General features: G+C 42.2%; 1 protein-coding gene across 1 annotated transcript in view; it reads right to left on the bottom strand.

The window, feature by feature from the left end:
- Positions 1-23,336, bottom strand: part of LOC126419440 (zinc finger protein 239-like) — a 104,954-nt gene that overhangs the window by 54,062 nt on the left and 27,556 nt on the right. Inside the window, exons 2-3 of the mRNA XM_050086627.1 lie at positions 13,811-13,980; positions 2,861-3,026 (exon numbers count right to left, since the gene is read on the bottom strand). Coding sequence (XP_049942584.1) covers positions 2,861-3,026; positions 13,811-13,980 — 336 coding nt within the window. The remainder of the gene's footprint in view (positions 1-2,860; positions 3,027-13,810; positions 13,981-23,336) is intronic.

Below are 23,336 nucleotides of genomic sequence, written 5' to 3'. Positions count from 1 at the left end.
AGTTCCAATTTCTCGACTTATTCCACACTATTAGTGTAGTTCCCCCTGCCCGTTATTCGCGGCATTTCGCCGATTCCAGTAAGAGTTCGAGCCATGTGTGCATCTGCACTGAAGAGATCATAAGATGTTCCGCAGGGTGGTCCATTGATCGTGAACGGGCCAACTATCTCACGAAATAAGCGTCAAGCGAAAAAACTACAAAGAACGAAACTTGTCTAGCTTAAAGGGGGGAAACCAGATGGCGCTATGGTTGGCCCGTTAGATGGCGCTGCCATAGGTCAAACGGATATCAATTGCGTTTTTTAAAATAGGAACCGCCATTTTTATTACATATTCGTGTAGTGCGTAAAGAAATATGAAAGTTTTAGTTGGGCCCCTTTTTTCGCTTTGTAACAGATGGTGCTGTAATAGTCACAAACATATGGCTCACAATTTTAGACGAACGGTTGGTTCAAAATGGTTCAAATGGCTCTGAGCACTATGGGACTTAACAGCTGTGGTCATCAGTCCCCTAGAACTTAGAACTACTTAAACCTAACTAACCTAAGGACATCAAACAGGTCCATGCCCGAGGCAGGATTCGAACCTGCGACCGTAGCAGTCACGCGGTTCCGGACTGAAGCGCCTACAACCGCGAGACCACCGCGGCCGGCGGTTGGTAACAGGTAGGTTTTTTAAATTAAAATACAGAACGTAGGTACGTTTGAACATTTTATTTCGGTTGTTCCAATGTGATACATGTACCTTTGTGAACTTATCATTTCTGAGAACGCATGCTGTTACAGCGTGATTACCTAAAAATACCACATGAATGCGGTAAATGCTCAAAATGATGTCCGTCAACCTCAATGCATTTGGCAATACGTGTAACGACATTCCTCTCAGAGTAGTTCGCCTTCCGTAATGTTCGCACATGCATTGACAATGCGCTGACGCATGTTGTCAGGCGTTGTCGGTGGATCACGATAGCAAATACCATTCAACTTTCCCCACAGAAAGAAATCCGAGGACGTCACATCCGGCGAACGTGCGGGCCATGGTATGGTGCTTCGACGACCAATCAAGAAATATGCTATTCAATACCGCTTTAACCGCACGCGAGCTATGTGCCGGACATCCATCATGCTGGAAGTACATCGCCATTCTGTCATGCAGTGAAACATCTTGTAGTAACATCAGTAGAACATTACGTAGGAAATCAGCATACATAACACCATTTAGATTGCCATCGATAAATTGGGGACCAATTATCCTTCCTCCCATAATGCCGCACCACGCATTAACCCGCAAAGGTCGCTGATGTTCCACTTGTGGCAGACATCGTGTATTTTGCGTAGCCCAATAGTGCATATTATGCCGGTTTACGTTACCGCTGTTGGTGAATGACGCTTCGTCGCTAAATAGAAAGAGTGCAAAAAATCTGTCATCGTCCCGTAATTTCTCTTGTGCCCAGTGGCAGGACTGTACATGACATTCAAAGTCGTCGCCATACAATTCCTGGTGCATAGAAATATGGTAGGGTGCAATCGATGTTGATGTAGCATTCTCAACACCGACGTTTTTGAGATTCCCGATTCTCGCGCAATTTGTCTGCTACTGATATGTGGATTAGCCGCGACAGCAGCCAAAACACCTACTTGGGCATCATCATTTGTTGCAAGTCGTGGTTGACGTTTCACATGTGGCTGAACGCTTCCTGTTTCCTTAAATAACGTAACTATCCGGCGAACGGTCCGCTCACTTGGATGATGTCGTCCAGGATACCGAGCAGCATACATAGCACACGTCCGTTGGGCATTTTGATCACAATAGCCAACATCAACACGATATCACCTTTTCCGCAATTGGTAAACGGTCTATTTTAACACGGGTAATGTATCACGAAGCAAATACCGTCCGCACTGACGGAATGTTACCTGATACCACGTACTTATACGTTTGTGACTATTACAGCGCCATCCATCACAAAGCGAAAAAAGTGGTCCAACTAAAACATTCATATTTCTTTACTTAGTATACGAATATTTAATAAAAAAATGGGGGTTCCTACTTTAAAAAACGCAGTTGATATCCGTTTGACCTATGGCAGCGCCATCTAGCGGGTCAACCATAGCGCCATCTGGTTTCCCCCTTCAAGCTAGAGGAGTTTCGTTCTTTGTAGTATTTTCGTTTGATGTTTATTTCGTGAGATATTTGGCCCGGTTACTATATATATATATATATATATATATATATATATATATATATATATATATATATATATATGGGGGGGGCGTCTGTCCAAAAGAACTAACACCCCACATATATATCTGAAATGTTGCTGTAGCCTTCCCGGAGTCCCAACCTAAACTCAATGGAGCTATTGTGGAATGGATTAGAACGTCTATTTCGCTCCAGATCCCAGCGTCGAACTTCACTATCTCTCTGGTTAGTGCTCGTGAGGAAAACTGGGGTGCTATTACCTCACAGACCTTCAGACATCTCTTTGAAAGTGCCTCCAGCAGAGTTCAAGCTGTTATAAAGATGAAGGGTGGACACACGCAATATTAATGTCCACTAGTAGTTGTCCGGATACTTTTGATCAGATTGTGTCTGAAGGTACGTGTGTGACTCCCTAGGACAATTGGCCTCAATCCAATCGGATACATTTGGATCAATGTCGAATGAGATGTGGGCTCCTTGGGCCCAGCTCCGAATATTCTGCGTGAGCGGGAGTTCATAGATCAGGATGTCATTTAGCGTCTTTTGTTGTCTCTCGAAAGGCGAAAAGTCTTTAGCCTCTAGTTGTCCTATTCAGTTTCTCGTGAACGTAATTCCAGAGTGTTGAGAAGTGATCTGCTTGTAGTGACAGGCAGGGTACCTGTGTGCAGGAAGAGGTGGTTCCGGAGGTTGGTCTGCTTGCTGAAGCCGCGGCCGCAGACTCCGCAGCGGAAGGGCCACGACCCGGTGTGCGTGTAGGCGTGCGCTTTGAGGTCGCCGGGAGTCGGGAACGACTTTGAGCACTCGCTGCACTTATGCGGCTTCTCCTGCAACCGAGAGTACGCTGTACAAGCCACAGGCGCTAATGGCCACATATTAGTGTGCACTGGCTTCTGTGAAAAATCGCTGCAGATGGAAATAATCTACATCTACATACACTCCTGGAAATGGAAAAAAGAACACATTGACACCGGTGTGTCAGACCCACCATACTTGCTCCGGACACTGCGAGAGGGCTGTACAAGCAATGATCACACGCACGGCACAGCGGACACACCAGGAACCGCGGTGTTGGCCGTCGAATGGCGCTAGCTGCGCAGCATTTGTGCACCGCCGCCGTCAGTGTCAGCCAGTTTGCCGTGGCATACGGAGCTCCATCGCAGTCTTTAACACTGGTAGCATGCCGCGACAGCGTGGACGTGAACCGTATGTGCAGTTGACGGACTTTGAGCGAGGGCGTATAGTGGGCATGCGGGAGGTCGGGTGGACGTACCGCCGAATTGCTCAACACGTGGGGCGTGAGGTCTCCACAGTACATCGATGTTGTCGCCAGTGGTCGGCGGAAGGTGCACGTGCCCGTCGACCTGGGACCGGACCGCAGCGACGCACGGATGCACGCCAAGACCGTAGGATCCTACGCAGTGCCGTAGGGGACCGCACCGCCACTTCCCAGCAAATTAGGGACACTGTTGCTCCTGGGGTATCGGCGAGGACCATTCGCAACCGTCTCCATGAAGCTGGGCTACGGTCCCGCACACCGTTAGGCCGTCTTCCGCTCACGCCCCAACATCGTGCAGCCCGTCTCCAGTGGTGTCGCGACAGGCGTGAATGGAGGGACGAATGGAGACGTGTCGTCTTCAGCGATGAGAGTCGCTTCTGCCTTGGTGCCAATGATGGTCGTATGCGTGTTTGGCGCCGTGCAGGTGAGCGCCACAATCAGGACTGCATACGACCGAGGCACACAGGGCCAACACCCGGCATCATGGTGTGGGGAGCGATCTCCTACACTGGCCATACACCACTGGTGATCGTCGAGGGGACACTGAATAGTGCACGGTACATCCAAACCGTCATCGAACCCATCGTTCTACCATTCCTAGACCGGCAAGGGAACTTGCTGTTCCAACGGGACAATGCACGTCCACATGTATTACGTGCCACCCAACGTGCTCTAGAAGGTGTAAGTCAACTACCCTGGCCAGCAAGATCTCCGGATCTGTCCCCCATTGAGCATGTTTGGGACTGGATGAAGCGTCATCTCACGCGGTCTGCACGTCCAGCACGAACGCTGGTCCAACTGAGGCGCCAGGTGGAAATGGCATGGCAAGCCGTTCCACAGGACTACATCCAGCATCTCTACGATCGTCTCCATGGGAGAATAGCAGCCTGCATTGCTGCGAAAGGTGTATATACACTGTACTAGTGCCGACATTGTGCATGCTCTGTTGCCTGTGGCTATGTGCCTGTGGTTCTGTCAGTGTGATCATGTGATGTATCTGATCCCAGGAATGTGTCAATAAAGTTTCCCCTTCCTGGGACAATGAATTCACGGTGTTCTTATTTCAATTTCCAGGAGTGTAGATACACCGCAGTCCACGTACATTTTGTCTATATTTAGAGCTAGCTACCGCTCATTACACCAACTGGAAATTTTGTCTGAGTCGTCTTGCATCCTCCTACAGTCACTCAACTTGAACACTTTACCGTACACCATATCATCATCCGCAAACAATAGCAGATTACTGTGCACCCTGTCCGAAAAATTATTTAAGTATATGGAGAAGTATCGTGGTCCTAACACAGTTTCCTGGGGCACGCCTGACGATAGCCTTGTGTCTGATGAACACTCGCCGTCGAGGACAACATACTGGTGGGTCCTATTACCTAAGAAGTGTTGGAGTTACTCAAATATCTGTGAACCTATTCCATTTGCTCGTACCTTCTCTAACGACCTGTAATGGGGCATCGTGCCAAACACCTTCCGTAAAACTAGAAATATGGAATCTGGCTTTTGATCTCCGTCCATAGTTCGCACTATATCACGTGAGAGCTGAGTTTCGCAAGAGCGATGCTTTTTAAAACCATGCTCATTCGTAGACATAATATTCTCAGTTTCAAGAAAATTTATTATTTTCGCACTGAGAATGTGTCAAGGATTCTGCAGCCAACTTACGATAGGGATATTGGTCTGTAGTTTTTCGGGTCCGTTTTTTTGCCCTTCTTCTAAACGGTAGTCACCTGCACTTTCTTCCAGTCGCTTGGGAGTTTGCTCTGGGCGAGAGATTCGCAATAAGTGTATTGGGATTTTCCGGACCTGGTGACTTATTCGTTTTCAACCTTTTCGGTCGTTTCACTATGCCAGGGATGCTTATTACTATGTCGTCCATACGGTAGTCTGTTCGATGGTCAACCGACATTATGCTTGTACGATTCCCCTGCGTGTACGACTTCTTAAATGTAAAATTTAAAATTTCGGCTTTCGTTTATCTTCAACTGTTATAGTAGATTGGTCAACAAGTGACTGGATGGAAGTCTTACACTCACTTAGCGATTTTGCGTAGCACCAGAATTTTCTTGGGTTCTCTGGCAGATATTTTACTAAGGTATGACGGTGGTACTTGTATACTTTGAGCATACGATCTTTTCACAGATGCACAACTTGTCGCCATTTGCGCGTTCTCTTTTGAATCGAGAGTGCAACAGCCTCTGCTCTCTCAGAATTTTCCGAATCTCGTTATTAAACCATGGTGGGTCTTTTCCCTTCTTAATCCACTTACTAGGCACATAATTTTCCAGACCACGATTTACGATCTGCTTAAACTTTACCCATAATTCCTCTACGTCCACTATTCACTGTCTAACTGACAACTGCTAATCTGCTCTTTTTGGCAGAAACTCTCTTAGTCTTCTTAACTGATTTATTAACTTTCGTAACCATAGTTGCTATAATGGCATGGTGATAGGTAACTCCCGTTTCAACACCATCGTTGTCGGTAAGGTCCGGCCTATTTGTATTTTCAAGTTCTAACATTTTACTATTGTGTATGGGCTGCCGAACTAGTTGAACTGAGTGAATCCAAAACTGGAAGGGGCGTCGGTCAGTGTTGTGATAAGCAATGATTAAGATTGCAGTAGACCCTCTGTTGTGTACCAAGCTAATTAATTGAAAGTCCTGTATAATATCTTCTTAGTTTTCAAGTGGCGTATTAGTTTCATTCTGATGACGGCGGTGCAGACAAATGGGGAAAGATCGAGAATTTTATGCGAAATGACGCCGCTTGATAACCGAGAAGATGTTGCACAGGCATTCCGCCGTGTAAGACTGCGAGAACATAGTCGTTAGCAGTCAAGCGTGAAAGTGTGGAAACAGTGACAACATCAGCAATGAAAATCAAGTAGGCTTCTGAGAACACGGACGAATTAAGCCCGTGTCCTGGTTCTGGTTTAATTTTTACGGTGGGTGTGTCACGACTTTCTGTTGACGAGGGGCTGCTGAAAAGTAATGCCTCCGAATTTTTAATGTGAAAACTCTTAAAGCTTTCATAAGATGCGACATGGTCACGATAGAACAGTGATCCAGAAAGTGAAGAATAATTTTTTTTTTTTAATTCCGTCTATGATCACATAATTTTTACGTCCTGAGACTACCGGTTTTGGTCAGCGATGACCATTTTCAGACTTTAAAAACTGATCTAAAGACCTTGCTGTCGGTAAACCTTTCGGGGTATAAATCTTTAGTTCCTAACGTTTCGTCCAGAACTGCACCGGACGTCTTCACAGACGTTGTTCTTCCGTTGAGTCTTGCCGACTGCCGAGTCGGACGTCTGACAGCGATATATACACTGCAGGGAAAGGGGTGTGGCCGAAGTTACACGCGATAAGCAAACATGACCCTTGTCAAAGATAAAAACTGTTTAGCGATTCTGCAGAGCTACTGTCCATATGTTGCCAGTTTCCATGGTCACTTCTTTGCTATTATTATCTCTATGTTTATATATTTCAATGGCTTCTCTATATAGTCATGGATAATAGATCATCCTCATAGATAAAATTTTTGTTTCAGAAATCTTCACTTCGTGACATCCTGACTAAAGAGCTTGCACTACTACAGCCGATTTGTTGCGGATCGTTCTTATGTAAATATCTGTCCAAGCGCATTAATTTTAGAAAAACCTTATGTTCCAAACTTACATCGGTCTGTCTCATAACTAAACAGCAAGATATCTGGCAACTCATTTATAGCCGTGTATTTGAGAGACTGACTCATATATAAAAGAGACGCCTCATATTTTTTGAGAAAACTGAAGAGGTAATTCTGTCTTTTGAGGATATTCTTGTAAGTTTCGACATAATGTCACTGTTCACTATCATCTCAGTCAACGAAGTTATGGTTTTTGTAACGGATATTTTTCCAGGAGATTTTTCTGCTCTTTTAAGACACTACCTTACTTACACTAAGTTCCAGTGGGATGATGAATTTTACGAGAAACTTTATGGTGTAGCAATGGCTAACCCATTAGGTCTTGCAATAGATAATGTCTATATGGAGAAATTCGAACAGTGAACTTTAGAAAAAGCAAATAAGTAACCATCTTCAGTCCGGAACCGTGCTGCTGCTACGATCGCAGGTTCGAATTCTGCCTCGGGCATGGATGTGTGTCATGTCCTTAGGTTAGTTAGGTTTAAGTAGTTCTAAGTCTACGGGACTGATGACCTCAGATGTTAAGTCCCATAGTGCTCAGAGCCATTTGAACCATTTTTGAAGCAACCATCTCGTTGGTATCAGTTTCTGGATGACACACTTGTGGTCTGACAACATGGTAAAAAAGCTTTGGACGTATTCTTTGGTTTCCTAAATAAAATAAATCCCAAAATTCAGTCCACCATGTAAATATAAAATGACAACATAATACCTTTTTCGATATTTTAGTTATGAGACAGACCGAAGGAACATAAGGTTTTTCGAAAAGATATATACATAAGAACTCTAATCACCATACACAACAAAAGAGAGGTGTCATTAAAAGCCTTGTCAATAGAGCCAAAAGAATTTGCATGCCGGAATACTTGGAAGCCGAGTTAAAACATCTCAATCAGGCTTTCGAGAAAAATGGCTACTCGGAGAAAGAAGTAAACAGAATTCTACGACCAAGAAAGGGAACTCCGAAGCACAAGCATGAAAAACAACGATGGAAGAAAACAGTTTCTCTCCCTTTTACTAAAAAAGTGACAGATCAGATCGGAAAGATTTTGCAGAAACGCAACGTTAGACCGATTTTTAGGCCAACAACAAAATAAGTCTAGCATTCTGATCTGTGAAGGATAGACGTCCTCCTCCGCCAGCACGTGGCACATATAAAATTCCGTGAACGTGCAGTAAAGTTTATATTGGAGCAAATAAGGAAAGCGTGAATACACGGTTAATGGAACACAAAAGCCTCTCTCGACTAGTTTCAAAATGGCTCTGAGCACTATGGGACTTAACTTCTGAGGTCATCAGTCCCCTAGAACTTAGAACTATTTAAACCTAACTAACCTAAGGACATCACACACATCCATTCCCGAGGCAGGATTCGAACCTGCGACCGTAGCGGTCGCGCGGTTCCAGACTGTAGCGCCTAGAACCTCTCGGCCACTACCGCCGGCTTCTCGACTAGGGAAAATAGACAAATCGGATGCAGTAGAGCACGTTCTTTACTCAGGAAGTCACGAAGTGAAGTTTTATCTACGTACGGCTACGTAGAGAAGCCATTGAAATATATAAACATAGGGATAATTTTAACAGCAAAGGAGAGGACATGAAGCTTAGCGTCGTACAGTATGTACAGCAGCTCTGCAGAATCGCTAAACAGTTTTTTTATCTTTGTCAAGACGACAGTCAGTAGTTAAGTTTTATCTTTGACGAGGATCATGTCTGCTTATCACGCGTAACCCTGGCCACACTCCTTTTCTGCAAAACATATGTCGCTGTCAAACGTCCGACCCGCCAGGCGGTAAGATTTAACGGAAGAGCATGGTCTGTGAAGATGTCCAGCGCAGTTCGGGACGAAACGAAGGAATAGAAGAGTTTCGTGGACAACAATCTTATTCCCCGAAAGGTTGGTTCTCACGCACTGACTCAGTTACATTGCACACCTCTAGCGGTAGTGGGCTGCAGGTAAGACGTGAAGAATAAAGATGTAGAATGTTAATAACGTTTGTTTTGGTTCAAAGGCTTTGAGAGTTTTCACATAAAATATTCTGATTCATTAATTTTCAACACGCCCTCGTATATCATTACTGCCCTTTGACCCGAAAGTTTTATAATAAAAAGCGCTTGACACAATATTAATAAAACTGACATTACTCTAATAATTACATTCATTATTATTATTATTATTATTATTATTATTATCATCATCATTATTATTCACGGTTGGGTGATTCTAGATCACACAATGTACAACAACAGTCATTTTCAGGGTGTTGTTTTAGCTTTTATTTACATTGAGACTCTAAGAATGTGCTCTTTTCCACTCGGCAGACCAAGCTGTTCCGGTCTTCTTGCATTTTTCTCACCAGGCCAACTGTCCAGTCGTGAATTTTACTGTCCAAGCATTTTTCTTCCTTGTCATATGTAGTGTTATTCTTACAACTCCGATCAATTTTATTGTTTCAGTTTTAGCTTTACTTCGACTTTCGTAGAATTCCACAACCTGTCTAATCAATCTCGTTACTTCTCTATTTCTAATACGGGAATGTCTACATACTTTTATCCTGCGCTTTTTCTTATCCGAACAAATGTTAGTAAACTTTCCAGTTTTTTTATTGTTACATCAGATGTATCAAAAAGGGTTCTACAACTCAGGAAACTCATATTGATTTATTCGAATAGCCTACATAATTTTGGTGTCATTTTATAGCAAAATACATAAGTTTTTTTAAAACTTATAACCAAACCGGTTCAAGCTGACTTTCATTGGTTACGCAGCACACATCCTATCTTAAGTCGATTTCTTGCCAAACTCTGTGCAGCAAGTGAGGCATGACTTTTTCAGTTGCTAGGAGATTCTAGATCTGAGCCTTGGTAGGGAAGGTGGCAAAGGTGGAACAAACACGATATCCTTGATAAATCCGCAAAAGCAAAAGTCAAGAGGTATGGATCCAGTGAATCTGGGGGACATGCAATTGGTGCATGTCGGTCCATCAACTTATCTGCAAAGTGGACATTTAAGAGATCTCGTCATATGTGGGACGTTCAGTTCTCAAGAGGAAAGCTGGGTTGACTTTGTAGGACAGTTCACAAGGTTTTGTTCTACTAGCTGTACGACGTCGTCAGACACATGGGGACGACCTTAGGGTTTGTTTTGTCTTACTGAAAATACAGGTTCAATAAAAAATTTATACCGCTTATAAAAAGTAGGCCTCCTGGGACGAATTTTACCATAATCTGTAAGTAAATTACGTTGCACAATGGTTGCAGACTTCCACTCTTCAAACCTAAATACACACCGAGCACACTCGGGGCTCTTAAAGGCCGAGAGGTTCTAGGCGCTTCAGTGCGGAACTGCGCTACTGCTACGGTCGCAGGTTCGAATCCTGCCTTGGGCATGGATGTGTGTGATGTCCTTAGGTTAGTTAGTTTAAGTAGTTCTAAGTCTAGGGGTCTGATGACCTCGGATGTTAAGTCCCATAGTGCTTAGAACCATTTGAACCATCTGACTCGTAAAGGCAGCCATATTTGCTTCAACTGCCGCTAGCACTTAAGGTGGCGCAATTCTGTACTATTCTGTACTAGCGTGCCCTCGAGTCGAAACTTGGTACATTTTGCTTCAAATAACACCAATACTAAGCATTGTAAGTCGTATGAATAAGTTTGTACCAATTTTAGAAAGTTGTACAGTCTTTTTCGATACACCATGTATAATTCATATGCCATGGGTACTAAAATGTTAGATGAAACGAGTTAGTCAAGGATTCTTGAAGGCCCTCATGTGTAAATAAGTAAAAAAAATTGAAAGTTGTACATCCAGAAATGTTTCCAGTCCATTTCAACTACTGTTGTTACCGGATAATATCGAAATTTCGCCGTCAAACGATTCGTACGTCGTCTGGCTCTGTAGTTGTAATTCCTCCAAAAAAGTGCTAGCTTCCAAAATCCTAGGCCGACCGACTTGCGAGGATTGTTCGTCAGTCTGTGATTAATACAAGAGACAGAAAATTTCCAAAGAAGAGCGGCGAGATTCGTCACAGGATTGTTTACTAAACGCGAAAGCGTCATGGAAATTGTCATTTAACTGCAGTGTCAGACGCCGCAAGAGAGGCACTATGCACCACAGAGTGATTTACTGTCCAAATTCAGAGACCATAGGCTCCAAGAAGGGTCCAGCATGTAAGATTATTTCCTCGCACATAAATCTTGAAAAATTAGCACGTCGATGAAATGTAACTTTACCGACAGTAGTGCTTCCAGCGTACCGTTTGGAACAGGAAAGGGGAGAAATTATAGTGGAGCCGGAAGTACCCTCCGCCACACGCAGTAAGGTGGCGACCATAGATGTTGATGTAGTCGATACAGTCAATGCTTTTCTAGTATTTCCTGTACCAGTATAAACGGGGGCTACCGAGAAAATAACAGACGGTTTGATCTATCGTGGCGATGGGTGGGACTACAGCCGCTATCTTGGTGCTATAACGTTCTTACAATGACGTCTTAAAATGTGCGCAGCAATAGAAAATTTCGCCACTTGTCAGGTGCGTTATGTTACGTTCTGTTTTTGTTGACCAAAAACTGCGAACCAGTTGAAATTTATCGCGACCTTTGTGATGTGCGCGGAAAAGGAAAAATTAGTGAAAGCCGAGTGAGGCAGTGGTGGACTGATGGTAAAAATCGCCGTACGAAATGTTCACAATGGGGACCGCAATGGTAGGTCCAGCCTTGTGACTGGCAAACTGGTGTCGAAATCAACGGCAAAATTCGTGAAAATCGTTGTTTCACCATTATGGAACTTTCGCAACATTTTCCCCAAATTTCACGGCGTTTGGTGCATGAAACTGTATCGGATAAACCTGGGTACCACAAATTTTGTGCTAACTGCGTTCTCAAAATCCTAACGGAAGGCCACAAAAAACAGAGGCCGGCTGACCTTCCTCGAAGATTACGAGGAAAATGGTAGCAAAGTGGAGCGAGATATGAGTGATGCAAGTCAACTGTGAAGCAAAAACGCCATAGATGGAATGAGGACACACAAATTCTCCCAGTAAACCAAGAAAGTGTTTGCAAACGCTCTTAGCAAGAAAGATCATGGCTACTGTTTTTAGGACTCTAAGGGAGTGATTCTCGCTGATTTTCTTGAACGAGGCACAACAATTAACTCATAGAGGTATTGTAAAACACCGACAAAGTTAAGCTGGGCAATTCAAAACAAACATGGGGGGAAACGCACGTCCACACACGACCAATCGCACCCGTGTGCTCCTACGGGGTTTTAGATCGGAGATGTTTGATCATCCACCATACAGCCTCGATTTGGCACCGAGCGACTACCACCTCTTTCCATCAATGAAGACATGGCACTCTACACAATGCTTTGATACTGATGCCAAACTTGTGCCACGATATGATAAGTGCCTCAATTTGAAAGGCGGTTATGTAGAAAATAGCTTAGGAGCGTACCTTTAAAATCTATATAATAAAATTTGGTTTTTCCATATTATTAATTTTTTATTTCAAAACGTGTTACTTTCTGGTTAGCTCTTGTTTCTTCCCACTTCACATCTATTAATCGTACGACACATGGAACTCGTCAGAATCCTATTCATACGCCATCTTCGTCGAAACTTCGTTAATGAGCAGCTGTTCAATCGTTCCCCTGTATAGACAGGGTGACAATTATTGAACTACATGAAAAAACATGAATTACTTACAAACTACCGAGTGCGCACACCTACTTCAACTTGTAAACGTCACTATAGATATCTTGATTTAGGTTAAGACATCTTCGATCTGCCTGCCATCATTTGGGATGAGGTGGCGCAGACGAATAGCGAAATTCTGCATGACCCACTGAAATGTCCGAACATCGATGACCTCTTGAATGGCTGTTTTCAGCACAGATATGGTTTTGGGATTATTGCTATACATCTTGTCTTTAATACAGCCCCACAAAAAGGAGTCACATGTGTTCAGATCCAGAGATTATGGTGGCAAATGAGGCCCATGCCAGTGGCTTCTGGGTATCCTAGAGCCAGGATGCGGTCCCCAATGTGCTCCTCTAGAACATCAAAGGCTCTCCTGTTTCGGTGGAGTCGAGATCTTGCATGAACCACATCTTGTCGAAATCGGGGTCACTTTGGATAATGGGGATGAAATCATCTTCCAAAACCTTCACGCACCGTTCGGTAATCACCGTGCCGTCAAGTAATATCACACTGATTATTGCGTGACTGGTCATAGCACACCAGACAGTCACCAGTTGAGGGTGAAGGGACTTCTCGATCTCGAAATGCGGATTCTCAGTCCCCCAAATGCGCCAGTTATGCTTATTGAAGAATCCATCCAAATGATAGTGGGCTTCGTTGCTAAACCAAAGAACAATGCGCATACTAATTCCCACCACGTCCCGTGGCTAACCATGCAGTTTGAAAGTTCCTAACGTAAACCGTTCAGAAGTTATGACGATTTTATTTCATATAGTTCAATGATTGTCACCCTGTAACTGACATATTGGAAGAACAAAAGTGGTTTCTGTGACGTAGTAAAGGAATCACGCACTGCATTCAGCGTTCTCAGTGGCTACGTGCAAGAACCGACAGCCAAATGTTCTTTCGCTGGCAGGAGATATCTACTGACCTTGGAATGCGTCATGCGGTGGTAGTAGAGGTTGGAGCTGGCGGTGAACCTCTTGCCACAGACCTGGCATTGGTGCGGCTTCTCTCCACTATGTATGCGCCTGTGCGTGTTGAGAGAACTGGACGTCGAGAACCCCTTGCCACACACCTCGCACACGTGTGGTTTCTCACCTGCAACATATTACAATATTGCAGCATGGAGCAACAGGATGGGCATCGAAATACATAGAGGGGTTGGACAAAAATATGGCAACACCTCGAGAAATGGATGCTTCAATGTAAATTCGAATCTTAGCCAAGCCTGCATGCTATGTCCTCGAACCGTTGCAAGTGGTCATGGTTAGAAAAGTGTTCTGTGTAGTTGACAGTGCGTTATGTCACAGCTAAGTGATTTGGAACGTGGGTATAGTGTTGGTGCTCGTATGGTGCTCCGTGACTAAGGCAGCCTAACTTTTTTGGTAAAATAAAATCTTCAGATCTGAAGATGGGCAGCTAGCCTGAAACCGGTCATTGAAAATAAAAAATAGCTATCAAAGACTGAAATGCCATATTTTTATTTAATGAACGATCGCGGAAATCCCATTAAGACAGTCATGTCTAGTTTTGATAATTTTTTTTGTGTTTCGAGAGGCACCACATCGAAGGTATTCTCACCAAAAATAAGAGGAAGACAGATGCAAAAGTCACTGCAGAACTGAATGTTGCATTCGCGAACCCTGTCAGCACCAAAAAAACCAGAAGTTACATCCATTAGCAGGAAATTGAACGGCGAGTTGGAATTAATCCACTCATCAGTGATGCAAATGTCCGCAACAGGAAAACGTAGTGCCGAAGCCATGAAACGTGGACTATGGAGCAATGGAAGAACATCAGTTGGTAGTATGCCTATGGTACAATGTTTAGTTCCCAGTGCTGTGTTCCAAGACGATAGGGCCCCTGTTCATACATCTGGAACTGTCAGGGACTGATTTCGTGAGCAAGAGGACGAATCGTCGTATCTCCCCTGGTCATCACTGTCACCAGCTCTCAGTGTTATTTGAGCCTTTGTGGGCTACGTTAGAGAGAAGAGTGTGCTGTCGCTATCACCTCCACCATCGTTACCTAAAACTGACACAAATTTGCTGCGTTATCGCTATCCATCTCCACCTTAGTTATCTAAAATTGACAATGTTTTGTCGGAGAATTGTATACGATTTCCTTGAGAACCATATGGGACCCATGTTTACCCATTTCGAGACTACTGGCAGCTGTTTTGAATGGCAACGGGTTTCCTACAGCGTATTAGGCATGGTAAGGTGTTACGTTTTAGGCTTTTCCACATTTTTCTACGCCACGTATTTCAGGTTTAAAAGTAGGAGCTGTGAACGTTGTACGTCACTGAATAGTGTGATGTCTCCTAGAGCTTCGGTAACGTGAAGCACAAATGATTTCTGTACTTGTACCCTTTGGCGGATGTTTTCGTGTAAGGCGTGAATGCTGTGTCTTGAGCGTAACATGTTGTGTGGGTCACTGTGAGATCTAGTGTGTGGGACCGTGTTTCCTCTTGTGTAAGCTCTAAGCTTTCGTGGTCTTTGGCAATTAAAGCAAAATCTCCTACGTGACTTAGCGACGCCATTTCCCTCTTCCACTTTTTCCGCAAGTCTGATGTTTTGAAAACTTTGCCAGGACCTTCTTCAGGGTTTACTGGTGTTCACACGCCTCGGAATATTGCGTGGATGAGATGCTGCCTTACGGATGAGATGTTGCCTTACGGATATGTTGCTTTACGGGAGTCAGATACCGAGGACATTAAAACAATCCACAACATACTACCAGAGAGGCTGAAACATCGAACTCGTAGGAGAAGTGGGAGAGGAAACTGAGGCGGTCTAGTGAAAAAGAAGGTGTAGGTTACTTCGCATTTCAGTTGTCGGTGCCGATAAGAAGCAGAGGAAAGCGGTGATAAAATGCTATCCTATCATACACACTGAAGCGCCAAAGACTCTGCCATGGGGTTGCGTATCCAAATACAGATATACGTAAACAGACAGAATATGGGACTGCGGTCGGCAACGCCTATGCAAGAGAACAAGATAACAAATTATAGCAGACTTCAATGTTGGGCCATCAACAAGTGTCATTGTGCGAACCACTCAACGAAACAGCATCGAAATGGGCTTTCACAGTCGAAGGCCCACTTGTCTACCCTTAATGACTGCACGGCACGAAGCTTTACACCTTGCTGGGGCTCGTCAACGCCGACAACTGACTGTTGATGACTGGAAAATGTTGCCTCGTTAGACATGTTTCGTTTCAAATTGTATCGAGTAGATGGACATGTACGGGTATGGGCACAACCTCATGAATCCATCGACCCCTGCGTATCAGCAGGGGCCTGTTCAAGCTGGTGGAGGCTCTGTAATGGCGTGGGCGTGTGTAGTTGGAGTGATATGGGACCCCTGATATGTCTAGTACGGCTCTGACAGATGACACGTACATAAGTATCATGTCTGACCACCTGCATCTATTCATGTCCACTGTGCATTCCGACGGACTTGAGCAATTCCCGCAGGGCAATGCGACACCCCCCACGTCCAGAATTGCTACAGAGTGTCTCCAGGAGCACTCTTCTGAGTTTAAACACTTCCGCTGGCCACCAAACTCCCCAGATATGAACATCACAGCATATCTGGAATGTGCTGTTCAGACCTTCATCCCCCCTCCCCCGTAGTATTACGAATTTATGGACAGCATTGCAGGATTTATGGTGCAAATTCCCTCTAGCACTACTTCAAACATCAGTCGAGTCCATGCCACATCGTGTTGCGGCACTTCTGTGTGCTTCCAGGGGACCTACGCGATGGATTTCTCGAGGCGGAGATTAAGGACTAATGCAGTATTTGTTTTTTTTTCTTTATTGTCATTCTCAAACCTCAAACAAGGTAGGCCGTCAGCGGCAAAACTACGCCGCTCTTCGGCCACAGATAATACATTCAGTACAAGAGGAGACATCGAAAAACGAAACAACACGGTAGATAAACAACAGTAAACACACAAAGTTAAAATACAAGAAGTCGTTCACAGGTGCAGTGTCCAAATAAAAAACGTTCAGTACTCTGACACTAACAGAGACGACAGAAATGACACACATGAACAAAGGAGCACAAACGACGAAACACTGAATCACTAACACGATGGCACAAACACTGGCGAAGATCTCTGGCGCGCGAATGTTCACTGTACGTGTACGAGTCCGGGGACCTGCCAAAAGGGGAAAAGGTGGGGGAGGAGGGAGAGGGGAGGGTGTAGATGCCACTGGCAGAGGAGATGGGAGCGGGAGGAAAGAAGGTAGGGGGGTAGAGGAAGGCTGGGGTAAGGTGGGAGGGGGAAGGGAGGAGGGAGAGAAGGGAGAGAGGGTGCCCTTGGGAAAAAACACAGGGGGTGAAAGGGGAGGATCAAAGTTGGTAGGAGGGGCAGATGGAGGGGATGAGGGCATCATCAGGGAGGGGAAGTTGGTGGAAGCCCCTTGGGCGAGGGTATGGAGAGTATGCAGTATTTGCTTGAACGAGCGTATATAAGCGCATAAAATCACACTCAGGCGTTGTCATAGATATGTAAACAAAATAGCATCATGTGATTGGTCGTAGAAGGCGCGCAAAGCAGCCCACTTTAACTGTCAGGGCTGTGCTTTCACCGTATGGATTATATCACGCTGGGTGTTAAATTATTCGAGAAGGCTTTTTGCCAGTCGCCATTAATTATGAAAAATTCCCTCAAGATTCGCAAGCAGCAATAAAGATTACGAATAAGAATTGAAGCATCTGCATCATTCTTTCTTCACACGTCGAACAACAAACTTACTGGAATTCTGAAATACAGCGATCCAATTTTTGGACTAATCGGCGCCAAAAGTCCAGAAAGACAATTTACGGTGGAATGATACCTCTCAAAAGCTACTGACAAATAAATGTGCCCAGGAAACTGCTCACCAGACTGAAATGATAACTTTATGGAACAGCTGGTCAATGTACTGATTGGCTTTTTCTGATGCGTAAAGGCTCGAGTTCTGTGACTTCATATACCATTATAAGCTGAGCCAGAAATGAAAATCAGAGAGCACAGATGTCGCGATACCACTTCATTCAGAAACCACCGGCAATCTCGACACACGCAGGTTGGTCTCGAAGCTTTAATATGTGCAAAACAGAAAATTTGTATTTTTCCGGAGCTCAGATTCGTTTTGGATAGTTATGTAATGGTTTATCTTTAATTATTTATGTAACCCATTCCGATTATGGCCATCAGCTCGTCTCCTACATAGGACCAGGGTTTCGCGCATACAGTACCTTTCTTATATCATCGTTACGTAAGCAATAACAAATTTAATATGACAAAATGACCTTAGTGTCTCAGCTTGCAATATCAATAAATAATATTGACCATGAAGCAATAACGTTAATGTTGCCAGTACTTGTACTACTGCAGCTGCTGTCAATAATATTGATAATAGCAATAATAATAATAATAATAATAAAACACACTAAACAAGAAGATTACATATTGGATAACCACAGCGACTGCATAGAAGCGATGGAAAAAACAGATGCCTATAAATATCTATGATACAGAAAAAATAGGAATAGATAATACAAATATTAAAGAAGAACTAAAAGAAAAATATAGACAAAGACTAACAAAAATACTGAAAACAGAATTGACAGCAAGAAACAAGACAAAAGCTATAAATACTTATGCTATACCAATATTGACCTACTCATTTGGAGTAGTGAAATGGAGTAACACAGACCTAGAAGCACTCAATACGCTTACACGATCACAATGCCACAAATATAGAATACCTCACATACATTCAGCAACAGAAAGACTCACATTAAGCAGAAAGGAAGGATGAAGGGGATTTATCGACATAAAAAACCTACTTTATGGACAGGTAGACAATTTAAGAAAATTCTTTCTAGAAAGAGCAGAAACTAGCAAAATACACAAAGCAATCACTCATATAAATACATCGGCTACATCGCTGCAATTTCATAACCACTTCTACAACCCTCTAGATCACATAACATCAACAGATACAAAGAAAGTAAATTGGAAAAAGAAAACACTACGTGGCAAGCACCCGTATCATCCAACACAGCCACACATCGATCAAGACGCATCCAACACATGGCTAAGAAAAGGCAATATATACAGTGAGACAGAAGGATTCATGATTGCAATATAGGATCAAACAATAAACACCAGATATTACAGCAAGCATATTATTAAAGATCTCAATACCACAACAGATAAATACAGACTTTGCAAACAACAAATAGAAACAGTAGATCACATCACAAGCGGATGTACAATACTAGCAAATACAGAATACCCCAGAAGACATGACAATGTAGCAAAAATAATACACCAACAGCTTGCCTTACAACATAAACTTATAAAACAACACATTCCCACATACAAGTATGCACCACAAAATGTACTGGAGAAGGATGAATACAAATTATACTGGAACAGAACCATTATAACAGATAAAACAACATCACATAACAAACCTGACATCAGACTCACCAATAGAAAGAAGAAATTAACACCACTAATCGAAATATCCATACCCAATACAACAAATATACAGAAGAAAACAGGAGAAAAAATTGAAAAATACATCCAACTAGCTGAGGAAGGACATGAGGCATCAGGATAAAGTTGACATTATACCAATTATACAATCAACTACAGGAGTCTTACCACACAATATCCACCAGTACATCAATGCAATACAGCTACATCCAAACTTATACATACAACTACAGAAATCCGTAATTATTGATACATGTTCAACTACCCGAAAGTTCCTAAATTCAATGTAACATATACCGTACTGTTAAAAGGAAGTCATGCATCATCAATGTCCATGTCAATTTTCGTTTTTAACCAGACATAATGTCTGAGAAAGGAAAGAAATAATAACAATAATGGCTTCACCATAGCTGGTCCCAAGCCTGGTTGAGAAAGGAGGAGTAACACCTCATTAAAACACCTTGGCTCACCTGGCCCGGGTGATAGTACCTTGTGAGGGCCCCTTGCCAGGGATATGGTGAAGACCTCAACGGCAACGAAGATGGAGAAGGTGGACTTTGGTATGGTGGAGCTGGCGGAAGAGGCAGCCTCTTGTCCAAGGCCAAAGTGAGCAGAGGGCATGCCTGTTCCACATGTTAATAGCGGTACACCGACAGCGTCTGTTCCACATATTAGTGGTGGCTGAATAAGTAATATCCCAGGCAAACAACCTGCTCTTACTTTGGGAATTCGGGGATGATTTTGGATTCCCTACTCTTTACAATTTACAGCTTTAAGTTTGCAAAATGGAAAGTTCGCACAATGGATGTTCTACCCCAGGTGGTAGCTGTGATGAGGAATCCATCATTACATCATGTAATGCAATGGGACCAAGGGTTCTGGGGAGTTCCAACATCTGCGATGAGAGGAGATGGAATATATTGAAAAACCTCCCAAGTTTCAGTTCAAGAAGAAGTACTACTTTAGAACATTAAATGTAAATTCTCTTCTAAAAATTGGGAAACAAAAGGAATTAGAATTATTTCTGCAGAAGAACGATATGCAAATTATAGCAGTCCAGGAAACACGATTCTTACATGAAAATGTAATTGATACACAACATTATAGAATTTATAAAGGGAAACCAGCAGTGAGAGTAATGGAAAACATGCTGACGTTCGTAACAGCAATTTACGTAAACAAAAAAATTGTAGACAGTGTAACAGAATTTAGATCGAATTCAGAACGAATATCAATGTTAACAATAAAGTGCAAGAATAAAAGTTACACCCTCATAAAGTGTCATGCACCTATAAATGCAGGCAACAGAAGAAACCTGTAGAAAGTAAATCAATTCTCGGATATTTTAGAATCTGGAATTTCTATCATACCTCAAAAGAACGTTAAAATACTTTTTGATGACTTCAATGCGCAAACTGGGAAGGAAAAGAAATTTAGGATTGGTGAATATCCAGCACAAACAAGAACAAACAGACATGGTGAAAGACTGATCAATATAAAATGTTCCAGTTAAAACTCATGTCCACACATTTCCGCAAACTACCAAGAAAGGCCAAAACTTGGAGACATCCAAATCCAAACCTAGGAGAATTTCAACTGGATCATATAGCCACATCTAAAAGGTAAATCACAGAAATTATGAATGATAAAATATTCACAAATGGGGAATTCGACTCAGATCGTTACCTCTCTAAGATTAAAATAAAATTTCTCCCATCTAAAAAAAGAAAGGTGGTCAAGAAAGTGATCAGATACAACACCACTACAGCTAATATTACAAAAGAAAATACAGAAAAATTTAGAGAAGAAATTGAGACAAGTAAAGAAGGTGATCGGCGTGAACTCCAGATGCAAATAACTCAAGCAGCAGAGATAACTTTAGGATTGGCCAAGAATAAAAAGAAGACATGGTTGAATGAGGAGTGTGAAGAAGTGCTAATAAAACGAGCTCAAAAATGGAGAAAATGGATATGTTGGAAAAAAGAGGAAGACTTCGAACAATTCAGACAACAAAGAAAAGACACATCAAAAATAATCTGGAAAATAAAAAGAAACTTTGAAAATTCTCAGCTTATTGAAATAGAAGAAAATTTCACCAAAAATAATACTAGAAATTTTTACCAAATTTTTAAACACGTACTTCAAGGACATCAGGCACCAAGTATTTCTTTCAAAGATGAAAATGGCAAAATGGGATTAAATAATAATGAAAATTGTGAAATTTTCGTAAAACTTTTTGAAAGTTGTTAAACATCCAGTTCCAACAGATAAATTAGAATTTCCAGTGACACTGCAAAATCTAGAGGAAGATTTTCCACCAACAGAGTTAGAAATTCATGAAGCTATCAAAACACTCAAAAACAATAAAGCAAGTGGTGAAGACTCCATTACAGTAAAATTACTGAAGTGGTCAGAACCAAATATCATAAAAGACCTACAACTGCTTCTTGAGAACATGTGGAAAACTGAAAAGATTCCAGTTGAATGGAAAACAGCATTCATCCACCCGCTACCCTAAAAGGGAGACAAACAAAATGTCAATCATTACAGAGGAGAATCACTTCTGCCAGTGGCATACAAAATATTATAAAAATTCTCCTGAACGGAGTAGTAGATACTTTAGACAAACAACTGGAAGAATATCAGGGTGGTTTTCGAAGGGTGAGATCCTGTGCAAAACAAATTTTTAACTTAAAGCCAATAATTCCCCATGGAATGTTAACCAGCAAACCAATAATAGTGTAATTTATTGATTTCAAGGAAGCATATGATTGTATAGACAGAGAAACATTAGATAAAGTCATTAGAGAATTTGGTGCTAAATCAAGATTAGCAAATATAATTGGTGAAACACTAACAGGTACAATATCTAAAGTCAAATTTATGGGAGAAGTATCTCAGCCATTTGAATTAAAAACTACTGTTAGACAAGGTGATGGTTTATCTCCTTTACTGCTCAATTGTGTTCTAGAAAAAATTGTAAGGATCTGGAAATCAGAGCTAAAAAATCACAAAACTGAATCAATAACTCTGGGAAGGAAAACAAATGGAATCAAGGTAAACTGCTTGGCTTTTGCGGATGATTTTGCAATACTTTCAGAAAACCTGACAGAAGCAGTTATTCAGATAAACCTTCTGGGAAAAATAGCAAACAGAACTGGTCTCAAAATTTCAGCTGAAGAAACAAAATTCATGACAAACATAAAAAAATACGCCAAAATTCATAGAAACACAAATAGGTAAAATAGAGCTAGTAAATAAATTTAAATATCTTTGAGAGACTTTACAACAGAATGGACTAGAAAAAATGTGCAATAGATGTAAGAATTAACAAAATGCAAAGAGCATATGGTTTTACCAAAAATATTTACAACAACAAACGTATATCTAAAAAAACAAAAGTAAAACGCTACACCACAGTGGTACTACCAGAATGCTTATATGGATCTGAATGTCTAACGATGAACTATAATATGAACAGACTAGAGGTACTGGAAAGAAGGATTATTAGAAAAATAATGGGTGCAATAAAAACTGCAGATGGTTGGAAAATAAGAAGTAACGAGGAGACCTACAAAAATATCTGAAGTAATGGCCAAACGAAGATTAACCTTTTTCGGACACCTCTACCGAATGGATGGAAATAGATACAAAACAAATGCTCCTATATTTCTGGAAGAAGAAAGCGACAATAACATGGATTACAGAAGTAAGGAAAGATCTAGAAAGAAACAACATCAAAGAATCAGAAACAGCAAAAAGAAACCGTTTTAAAAATAAAATACTAAATCTGGAAGGCTTTCAAAGCAGGTGAAATAAAAAGTTGGAAACAACATGGACAGAAGAAAGGAAGAGACTTCATGGGGAGAAAATAAGGAATACTGGAAAAATTAGAAACAACAACAAAGGGAGAAGAGTAACTGAAGTTGTTATATGATCCTAGATGGTCA

The sequence above is a fragment of the Schistocerca serialis genome, chromosome 9, assembly GCF_023864345.2.
Source record: "Schistocerca serialis cubense isolate TAMUIC-IGC-003099 chromosome 9, iqSchSeri2.2, whole genome shotgun sequence".
Classification (NCBI taxonomy): Eukaryota; Metazoa; Arthropoda; class Insecta; order Orthoptera; family Acrididae; genus Schistocerca; species Schistocerca serialis.
Note: the sequence above shows the minus strand (reverse complement) of the source record. Positions and strands in the feature narration are given on the sequence as shown.